The sequence below is a fragment of the Esox lucius genome, chromosome 8 (genome assembly GCF_011004845.1).
Source record: "Esox lucius isolate fEsoLuc1 chromosome 8, fEsoLuc1.pri, whole genome shotgun sequence".
Classification (NCBI taxonomy): domain Eukaryota; kingdom Metazoa; phylum Chordata; class Actinopteri; order Esociformes; family Esocidae; genus Esox; species Esox lucius.
In genome coordinates, this window is record NC_047576.1 from 30,273,474 (window position 1) to 30,285,488 (window position 12,015).

Genomic DNA, 12,015 nt, shown 5'->3' on the forward strand with positions numbered 1-12,015 from the left:
CCTGGATAACATATAATGATAGCCAGTGTAATGTCTTTAATGATAGCCTGGATAACATATAATGACAGTCAGTGTAATGTCTTTAATGATCGCCTGGATAACATATAATGATAGCCAGTGTAATGTCTTTAATGTTAGCCTGGATAACATATAATGATAGCCAGTGTAATGTCTTTAATGATAGCCAGAGTAATGGCCGCAATGATAGGAGGGAGAAATGGATAGATGGATTATAAAGGCAGACTAGCTAGGATAATGTCTGTAATGATAGGACGGATTAAAGAAGCAGACTAGCCTTCAGAATGGATTACCAAATAGTTGGCCTCAGCTCTCAGGGTGACAGGAGAGTATCAACTGCAGCTTCATCTCACTCTTTATCCACTTGCAATTGACAGGCTAAAAGTCCTAGCATCTCCATAAAAGGCGAACAGGGACAGTAACTAGGAGGGAAATTATTTTCACCAAGCTTGTTTCATTGGCCTGTCTATGATTGGTCAGCCTACCATAGCATTATAGAAGCAGAAACAGCATTTACTATAGAACTTTATAGTACTAACTGACCTGTTACACTAAGGGAAGTGGCTCTGAAACATACTGTCTGGGGCATCTACACTCACAGCCACCATCTGTCATCAAGTGTATAAATCTCTGTCAGGAAAAACACCTAATGATTATACAAACAAAAACATCAATGGGAAAACGGGGCAAAAAAGAGAACATGAAGGGTTTGATAATCACTACCTTGTACCATCAGGACAAAGGAGAGGGTTGTTCAAACAGCCAAAGCAATGGAACACCGCTGCCCATTTCATGGTAAGGCATACAGAATACAATAACAGGCTGGCAAAGCTCACAACACATCCATCTTGGAAGACCAACACACCGTAGAGACAGACAGGCAGACTGCCTGGACACAGTGAGAGGCTCTCTCCATAATCCCTCCCTCCTTTTAGTTAGATGAATAATTAAACATCCCTCATCTGCGCCCATAGAGAAAGAAAGGGAAGAACAAAGGAGAGATAAGGAGGGAGGAAGCGGGAGAGGGACAAAGAGAGGGGTGTGAGAGAGTGTAAGAGAAGTGAAGGGAGCACCACATGGTTCCAGAACATCACTAGTTCAGAACGTGTGCTTTCTGAGCGTTCCAGAACACACCATCACGTGTCCAGCTGCTCCCATGGCCGGCGTACTAACACAACACAGCCTGACCACCGTCCATCGACTCCACTAACAGAACCGAGACAATCAACAGAACAGGCAGCTGTCGTCATCGCACTGAAACCTGTTCGGTACCAGAGAACCAGCCTTAACAATAACCGTTCACATCTCCCGACTGTTTCACACCATCCCTCTGAAAAGACAATTCACTATCTGAACACTACACAGAAACACACAGAAACCAACATGCATGGGGCTAGGTTTCAGGTGAGCTGCAGTATGGTAGCGGCCATGCAAACAGACGCGGGGATTAGCTGAGATAGCCTGGTAATGAGCCAGGGTGAGTTATCTATCTATAGTGCTGTGTAATTACAAACAGGGCCAAGAGAAGTGACGGAGGCAGAAGCTGATCTGACAGGAGATAAAGAAAATAGCAGTGAGCAGACAGCGGCGTAGGTGGCTCATTAAACAAATTCACCCTGCTTTGGTACGACATGCACACAAAATAATTTGCATGTACACACACACACACACACACACAAACACACAAAAAGCAGCTGCAACTCCAAAAATCCAAATCAACACCAATGTTTTGGGTGTTAAAACATTAGTGTAAACTCAACTGCCAACACCAGATACGAAGTCCGCAAAAAGTATGGATCTGTAGAGAGTGCATTTGTTTTACGTTACAGCCCAGTTGTAAAACAGAGAATATGTATAAACTTTTTCTGATGGACACAATACCTCAATGACAAAGCAACCCCAGAAATATCACATTTGCATAATTATGCCTTTACGCAGTACTTTGTTGAAGTACCTTGGGCAGTGATTACAGACTCAAGACTACCTGGTTATGAATATACAAACTTGACACCCCTGTACTTGGGAAGTTTACCCCATTCCTCTCTGCAGATCCTCTCTAGCTTTGTCCGGTTGGATGGGAAATGTCGCTGTACAGCCATTTTCAGGTCTCTCCAGGGATGTTCGATCGGGTCTGGGCTCTGGCTGGGCCAATCAAGGACATTCACAGACTTTTCCCCAAGCCACTCCATCCCTGTCTTGGCTGTGTGCTTAGTGTTGTTGTCCTGCTGGAAGATGAACCTTCGCCCCAGTCTGAGTCTGTACTTTCCCCCGTTGGTCTTTCCCTCGATCCTGACTAGCCTCTGTGATGACGTGGCTACGTACCACTAACATTCACAGGTTCATCCACACAGTTCCTGCTAAGGAGCTATGTTTTCCGTATACTTACCTAGTTTATAGCGAAAGCGTTGTGGAATAAACAAACCTGCACCCCGCACTCACACTTCCTGCATCCTCTGTTGCCGTTGCTGAGTGAGTGACGTCACTAATTGTTGTGTATTATGCCAGCGCATGGTATTTCTGAATAGCATGAAATACTGGTTTGATACGTTAAGCAGAGTCGGCCATGTGTAGGACGTGGGTCAGTCCGTACAAGGGGAAAGCGGGCTTTTCTACTATAAACCCTTGGGAGTTGGGATGCTGTGTAAAATGTAAATAAGAACAAAAGAAAATAGTACAAAGACAACATATCAAATGCTGAAACTGAGAAATGTTATTGTTTCTTGAAAAAGACATGCCAACTTTAAATTTGATGCCAGCAACATATTTCAAAAAGCAGGGACAGGGGCAACAAAAGACTGGAAAAGTTGGGCAATGCTAAAAAAAAACAAAAAAGAAACATCTCACACCTAATTAGGTTAATTTGCAACAGGTCAGTAACATAATTGGTATTAAAAAGTACATCCCAGAGATGAGTCTTTTAGAAATAAAGATTGGGAGGAGATTACCACTCCGTGAAAGACTGCACAGGCAACAATTTAAGAATGTTTCTCAGCATAAAAATGCAACATAAAGGTGTTTGGGGATCTCATCATCCACAGTACATAATATCATTAATAGGTTCAGAGAATACCAATATTGGATGGCTGTGATCTTCAGGCCATCAAGCTGCACTGCATTAAAAACAGACACGATTCTGTAGCAGAAATCACTTAATGGGCACAGAAACACTAACACAAACAACAGTCTGTGAACAAAGTATGTCGCTGCATCCACAAATGCAGGTTAAAGCTCTACCATGCAAAGAAGAAAACATAGAAACAAGATCCAGAACCGTCACCGCTTTCTCTGGGCCTGAGCTCATTTAAGATGGACTGAGGCAAATTGGAAACCTGTCCTGTGGTCTGACAAATCAAAATGTGAAATAATTTTAGCTAATCATGGATGCTGCATCCTCTGGACTAAAGAGGAGTGGCACCATCCAGCTTGTTATCATGGGCTGTCATGTGTCTTTTACTGAGAAGTGGCTTCTGTCTGGCCACTCTCCCATAAAGGCCTGCTTGTTGGAGTGCTGTAGAGATGGTTTTCCTTTTGTAAGGTTCTCTCATCTCCACATATGTCAGTGACCATCCGTTTCTTGTTCAACTCCCTGACCAAGGCCCTTTACCCCCGACTGATCAGTTTGTCCTTGCGCCAAGAGCTAGGAAGACTGGTGGTGGTTCCAAACCTTTTCCATTTCAAAATCATGGTGCTCCTGGGAACTGCACTACATGTTTTACTCTTCTTTTGGCACTCTTCCCCAGATTTGTTTCTCAACATAATTATATCTAAAAGATTATACAGAGAGTTCCTTAAACACACAATGGCCCTCATTCATGAAACCTTCTCAGAAAAGATCTCAGATTCAAAAGTGGGGAGAAACATACGATCATGTCCAAGTGTGATTTACCAAGCTTCCAAATGAGTGTAGATGTCATTGCAGATTGACAAAGCGGGTGCCTGCACTTCTCTGTATTTACATATGATACACCTGTAAATTATGTGGGTGTGCCAATCATCAACCGATAAATTGACAGCTTTCAGCATTAATTATAACAATCCGCGATGTTACAAAATACACTTTCGCGTCTCAGCCCATACCCGAAATCCTTTAGAAGAACAAGCTCTGCCATTATTAGGCTAACTGCTTGACCCGCAACCACTGGTTTATTTATCCTCTCACTAGTCAGTTTAAGACCTGTTAGCTTATCAAGATGCCAGCCACCAAAATTATAATGACCATTTATGATCTCTTTGTATGTCGATACTATAGGCCTGAGTGACTTAGGAAAAGCAAGGCAAAGCAAGTTTATTTGTCAAGCGCATTACATACCCAAAAGCAATTCAAACCTTAAAAATGTATGAACAAAAATAAGAGATCAAGTATGGCGCATAAAGAGAAAGCAATAAATCATACATTAATAAGGTAGTGATACAGTGTTTAACATTTGGTACTTTGGTATATGCTATATTCCTTGTCATCTTATTTTATATTTCCTATTATCATTATTGTGGGTGTTTTACTGAGGCTGTTATGATTGTTGTTTGTCTTGATAATGACGGACTTATTGAATCAAGCGCCATCTTATTTTTGGACGTTGGTGTACACAGTTTCCGAACAGGCATGAGTTTGATCGTAAGGAGACGACAATAAGGATAAATACCAGACCTGTTTGTGAAATTATCATGCCATTATTTTAAGATCGAAATTGATTGTATGCACGTTTCCTGAAATAGGGCCAATGTGTCCAAACTTAATCTGGAGTGTCACGGCCAAGATCTATACACATGTATATGAGATATTTCAGTTGTTTATTTTCAATAAATCTCCACAATTCCAAAAACTTCACTGTGTTCACTGTCACAATGCGGTATTTTGCACAGATTGACAGCAGAAATAAATGTAATCAAATATTAATTCAGTCTACAACATAACATTTGAGGAAGTGAAGGGCTCCCAATACTTCCCAAAGCCATTGATTCGGAGACAGACATACAGCCGTGCCTACAGGATGCTCCAGCAGCCCCATTTCAAATTCAGAAGGCTAAAATGAATCAGTGAGAGGCCCCAACCTAGGCAGCACAGCACATTGTTGCTATGCACGAGTCAAATCCTCCCTCCCTGTCAAACTGTCTGTCACACTGTGAAGCCCACTATTATTAGCAGGAAGGGAGGGACAACATTGCATATTGAAGCTTTGTCTACCGTGTATGAAAGCCACATATTAACACCACATACAGCACAGCCTTGCCATAAAGAAGGGTAGATAGTAGGCACAGGAAAACCTGGCTTCCTGTAGAGGAAAGGCTGTGTGACGATTGCACTGAAACAGCCAGACAGAGCTGCAATTCCTCACAAAAATGTCCACTTTCATATTGTTATATATTATTATTATTATCATCAGTTGCAGTCCAACTGAAATTGAGAGTCTGAGAGAGGAGATAGCAACAGTAGTGAGCTACATTTGCACAATAGTCAGTCAAACACACATAAACACAGACTAACATCAGCATGCAGCTTATTATCCCTCACAAGACTGGCAAAACTAAGACAAGCAAAAAGCTCACCAGAGAGAGGCAGAAGAAGAGGAGACGCAAAGAGTGGTGACGCAGGGAGACCGAGAGAAAGACCGAGAGGAGACGCAGAGAGAAGAGACACGGGGAGACAGATGGAGAGACAGAGAGGAGACGCAGAGAGAAGAGACACGGGGAGACAAATGGAGAGACAGAGAGGAGACGCAGAGAGAAGAGACACGGGGAGACAGATGGAGAGACAGAGAGGAGACGGCAAGGGAGATACAGGAAGACCTAAAAAAGGGTAAGGAGACAGTTTAGACAGGCAAACGTAGCAGCAGAGTGAAGGTGAGGAAACGGAGAGGTACCTCTTGGATCGGCGCAGCATGCTTCTCTCAGGCAGTGAAAAATTTGACAGCACAGTCCAGAAAGAGTCAGACATGGTCGTGCGGCTCCACACACACACAGCCTCTGTACACACACACCTCACACATCAGCGGACGGGCCGGCGGCTTGGACAGATGGAGAAGGTGTGTCTGCTGCCTACTAAACAGAAGCTGGTGACGCTGCTGCCGGTCTCAACCCGACACACCAGCTACCGCTAATCTGAGCAACGTCAGAGTGTGCTGTCTCTTCCTCTCTCTCTCTCACTCTCTCCAGCCTCCCAATTTCTCTTCTCCCCCTCCCCTCTGTCTTCTTTAACTCTTCTCCCCCTCCCCTCGGTCTTACTTAACTCTTCCCCTCCTCTCCTCGGCTCAATGGCTAGCCTCGCTCTCTGTGTTAATCCATCCCTCTCTGTTTGAGCTGTGGGTCACCTTTAAAAGGTACAGCCTCTCATAAACACCTATTGACACAGCTACCAGGGCTTGTTCTGCACCAACGAATGTGTTAGTTTTTGTGTTTGTGCGCATGTTAGGGGCAAGATTTCGGGAGCCCAGGGAGAAACATCCTTATCACCACCCAGAACAGAACACAATGGTGGTAGAAGGGTTCTGTGTGGAGAGCTGAAAGATCCATTTCACACAGTATTCCCTGGAGCGGCTGTGGACTGGGGCATGTGGGCAGGACGGATTTAGACTTTCTGTTCACTGTACAAAGGAAATACTCCTTTTTACAGTAGGTCTCCGGGCTACCTGATCAGCTTCGGTCCTTCAGGTACTGGCCAGCAACAGAATCAATAGCATGACAGTGCTGCGTCAGGAGATTAGGCTAACCAAGGAGACCCAACAGAAACTGGCAGAGCGTGACACAGACACAGGGTCACCATAGACTGGCCCAGTGGCCCATAACCAGAGCACTGGGAAACTGCAGAAACGTGAGGTGGTGGTGGTCGTGGGGGGGGGGTCAATCTAGAGATGGTGGCGGGGTTGGGGGGCAGACAGACAGATTGAAAAAGGCTTGGAGAGACCTCTCTTTAAATCAGTAAGGAGACATTACAGTTACAACAACTGGAGTAGCCAGTGTGAAAAATGCCACAGGATAGAAGTCACTGATTCTGGTGAGCCCTGCTCGTCTCAGATGAGCTACTGAAACAGACTATTAGATAGGCAGGGAAAAGGAAGTGGCCAGAGGTCAAATCAAGGTCATAGTGTTTCTGATGGACTTTTCGTGACATGGACCAGTGACTGTAAACAGCTGTCTAGCCCCATGGCATCAAAACCTCTTCACTTGCCTTCAAACTGAGGTGTGATGTTGATTTGATTTATAGATTACGACTTAAAGATTACGCATATAAACTTTCCGAGCCGGAGTTGAAGTCATTAAGAGAAGATTTTATGGAAGCTATACATATTTAGAGGTCCTGTTTTCATGCCTTTCATGCTTTCTGCAGGGTGGATAAGTCATTTCTTCCTTTATACCTGAAACAGCAATTCCCTTCAATCTAGAATGAAATATCATGCTAGTGAAGAAATTCAATTTGTGTAATGGATTTCCCAGTGGCTGCTAAATTCACTTGAATGCTGTGACACTCGTTAATAAGTGTTTGATTGTCCACAGGGGAGCAACAAAATAAAGGGCTTGACTGAAGCATTTGAAATTCAGGCCAATAGGACATTAGGTCTTTGAATTTAAGAGAAATGTGAATTTACTAAACTGTTTTAGTAAGGACATAAAGCTGTGATCCCGACATGCCTTGAATGCATCAATATCCGACAAGACATCAACAGTTCATTGGCTGACACAAGCTTCTATACCCACAAAATAATTTCGACATAGCCAAATACAATAATTTCAAATTAAACTCCACAATTGAGCAATGTCCGCTTCACTGCAGCCAGTTACAGGGGACTGAAGTTAGTTGTATGCTTGACACAGCCAGATTCCAGCACATCACTGCGATAGCGCTGCACGATATCACCTGAGCCGGTTTCATCTGGTGTCAGACGTAGCCAATTAGTATCTTGGCTTCAGACTAATACCTTAGTTTAGTGTTCTACATGTTGACCATTAGCTGTCTGACAGGTTTATTAATTGGAGTCAGATGAACAGAATACATTTACATTTGAGTAATATAGCAGACACTCCCATCCAGAGTGAATTAGAGTGAGTGCATAAAGTCTTGCACTGGCCCCCTTTGGGAATCGAACCCATAACCCTTAGCGTTGCAGGCGCCAGGCTCTAGCCTAACGAGCAACACGAGACTGTGCAATACATTATGATAATGAACAAACAGCACATTTCAGAGGCTTGCTAGCTTAACAGCTCGTTAAGCAAACGTTTCTTCAGTTCAGGATCAATGCTACGGTTGTTCTAATTAAAACACAGATGCTAACTAATGCAGTACAGAGTACAGAAACACTGGGAAAGCTTTCTGTGGACATTCACTTCACGGGAAGAAGATTGGTCAGTTACAGTAGGAAATACTGTAAAATGTCTGTTAACTACTCAAGCGAGTACCTGGCCAACTGATGGACCAGCTCAGGTGTACTGAAAAACACACAGGTCAGGATATTAGGTCTGACAACACAGAATAATCCAGAAGCATCATATCCATGTTAAAAGCTCAAGCTTATAAACAAATGCCAGTACTACCCACACCAGATGACACACACACACACACACACACACACACGCACACACGCACACACGCACACACGCACACACGCACAACCAGCCAGTCTTACCTCCAGAGGAAGGGGTTCCCCCCCTGGTGGACAGGGGCTGACAGGGGGCCCTCTGGGCGGGCAGAAGAGGAGGAGTAGAGGAGGAGGGAGGGCTGGGAGGAGGAGGTGTGGAAGGAGGGAGGGACGGAAGGGGGGGAGAGCAGGTGCTGCAGGAGGCTGCTGTTGCCATGGCAGCGGTGCTGAGCGGCCGGCCAGATTCTAGGATCCGCCACGGACGGTAGGATGAGAGGAAGGGGAAGGATAAAGGGAGGTGAGACTGGGAAACAACCATGTGTTTAACACTGCAGGCTGAGCCACAGCGGCCAGCCTAACAACCAAGAAGACCAGAGGGCCAGACACACCCACAGAGACACGGCGTCTCTCCCCCAGGCTCTGAGTTCTGCCAGGCAGGGCAGGGCTGGTGGCAGGCTGGGTAAAGACGGACCATATGGGGCTGGTCTAAACAGACTTGGACCCCTGGTGAGAGGCCAAAATGGGGGAGAACATGACCCCGGCAGCAGCCTGTGTGTGACTGCCTAGTGACTGATATACCCCTCCCCCCCCCCCCCCCCCCGAAGAAGGATTTCCTTCTCCTCTAATCTCTCCTAACCTCTCCCCTTTCAATCTCTCCTCACTTTCCCTTCACCTCTCCTCCTGATTTTCCGCTCTGCAGGAGCGCTGACCCCGGTTTCCGTGGCTGTGTGGCAACGCTGCATTTCGAAATAACGAAACGATACCACGGAATGTGGCGCGCGCTGATTTCGCATGGCATGTGCCTGCGGAGCCTTTCCACTCGGGTCGACAGCGCTGACAAAACTGTGAAACAAATGGTCCGAGACATGCAAACAAGCTGACCACGTGTGGTTACAGCGCAATGGCATTTAACTAAAGTGATGGTGCTTCATCTGTGGCAAGTCAAAAAAAAAAAAGCAGTTAAGCCTGATTCAGAGTACAGAATATGCAAGCATTTTGACAACACTGATGAAAGTCTGGAAACTGTCTGTCTTTCTAGTCCTGTACTTTGGTTTGAAGTATGACAAATTCACTCACTCACTTTTTAATCAGAATGCTGCTAGATAGATAAAATAGTAATCTGGCTGGCAGTCACAAATGATCTTTTTTGTCTTTACCCATGAAGACCCAGACAGTGTTCGACAATCCTCCTTTCTTGCCCTGTCTATAGCTTCACAACAAACAGCGGGAGAGAATCACATACACCCACAGCGTGTCAACGAGCGCCACTGTCTCTTACTGGATGCGCAGGTCGGGCGCTCCTGGCCTTTCCTTCCTCCTCTTCAGCATGTTTCCAACGTAAAGCAAGGCAGGTAGGCGGTGAGGTCAGTGTTTATCCATCATAGCCCTGTCCACCAACGTCCTGACAGGTCTTCTCAAATCAACGACGTTATAAGACAGTCACTTACTGACCAATCCTCTAATAACACACATTGACAGCGTCTGACAACGTGTGTGTGTGTGTGTGTTTCGGATTCGACTAGTGTGGTACACAGGCAGGAATGTCTGCCCGGTATCCAGGCTGTAGTGTGCTGACACGGAGCGAAGCTCGTAACAGCCTAAAGCCGCAGCTGAGTCAGAGATGCAGACGCGCGATCGCACGCACGCCAAATTATCCTGACGCAGCTCAAATAACGTGGAAGCAGTTAGGGACACTATGGAGTCACCCCACTGACAAACGGAGTAAGAGTCAGTTCCAGATGGGTCCGGCTGGTCAGACCATTGTTACTCCGACCGTAAAAGGGCCAGGGTGTCACCCCCGTCCTGGTTCTCTGTGGGCAAGTCCGAAGCACACAGGGTCAGAGGTCAAGGGTAAGTCATCCCTGGTTCAAACAGCCACCACATAAATCCACCACAAGCATCGGGAAAGGGTAGGGGTGCCTGGTTGGAGAATTCCCTGGGCTAAGTGCCCCGGTTGCAGGGGAGGGCTTGACGGTTAGTCCCCTGGTTTAGTACGGCGTTATACTCTCTGTGACAGTCCAACAGCCGTGTCTGAAGAGAGCTTTGACTGCTGGGAGACAGAGAACGAAGGAGAAAGAGAGAGACTATTGCCAGAGCTACCACTCTACCACACACACACACACAAACAACCTGGAGTGTTCTGAGCAGTGGAGTACAGGCAGAGGCTCCAGAACACAGTGACACACAGCCCGGACACGCCCAGCGGGCCGGCTCACAGCATTCTCATGATATCCCAAGAGCCTGAGGGAGGTGCAGCTGTCACCCCTGACTTATAATGGCCAGCTAGCTCTTCAGTTCCTTCCCTCCCTCCCCTACTCCCTTCTTCACTCTCCCTACACTCTCCCTCCCCCCTTTATTTTGCCCAACAGATCCAGTGTATCAGTGTTTGTTTTGATTTCAAATTATTTGTGGGTCTCTACGATCTGTGGGAAATGTTTTTCTAACACGGTCATACACTTGGAGATAAGGCAGGAGGTTAGGAAGTGCAGCTCGAATTCCACAAGCTTTAATGGGCAGTGTGCACCGAGCCGGTCTTCACTCAAGAGCCAGTTCTGCATACAGCTTCTCTCTACTGGAAGGCCATTGTCACAGAGTCTGTACATAATCATGGCTCTCTGTGTAGGACAAGGCAGCATCAACATCCTGGTTGATTCTTCCCAATGTCAAACAGTGATCTTGTTGTTGTGTCATGATTTGGTTGGATTTGGCTGCGTTACCCCCCCTGAGGCTCTGTGTCCATCCGTCCCCCGCCCCCATCCCTCCTTCCCTCCCATTCCCTCTTGTCTCTGCTGAGGGAGCCTGTCTATATGGGGGTAAATAGAGCTGACTTACCTGCTCAGCGACAGGGGTACCCGAGGACAATGAGTTGAGATCAAAAATGCTACAGTAGGGGATATGGTTACTGCTAGCGCAGAGCTGGAGCATGGCTAAGATAATCCAGCCTGATTAGTGAGCTGGCGTATGACTATCCACCGAGCATGAGACTGTCATTACCGCACTAATCTACAGGATCACTAGGTGGAAGGGAGAGGGCATCATGGGTGTGTGTGCATGAATGAGTTAGTGAGGGACAGACAGCAAACATGAGGGAAATATAACGTTTGCCATCACTGCTGCTGTAGCTAGCCTTTATCAGACTTATTTTAATGACTTTTGGCATAATGTATATCCCCAGGCACACTGCTGATGGATGTCTGTGCTTTCATAAACATACAATAAAATCACTACACTGACACACACACGCGCACACACACACACACAGCAAACTCACTGAACTCCAGGCGCCAAGGCCCAAACACCGCCTGGAATCTCCCATTGCTGTTCTGCACTGCCCACTGGTCAAGATCACCCACCCCCACAGAGAGACACAACCCCTTCAGGGACAGGCACCCACCAAGCAGCTCCCAACTGAGGGGAAACAAAGACAAGA

The 12,015-nt window shown here is 46.2% G+C and overlaps 1 protein-coding gene across 1 annotated transcript in view; it reads right to left on the minus strand.

Annotated features, from left to right (window-relative positions):
* Positions 1-12,015, minus strand: part of mast2 (microtubule associated serine/threonine kinase 2) — a 146,738-nt gene that overhangs the window by 38,694 nt on the left and 96,029 nt on the right. The window contains 1 exon segment of the mRNA XM_010872513.4: positions 8,634-8,831. Within this exon segment, the coding sequence (XP_010870815.3) occupies positions 8,634-8,831 (198 nt within the window).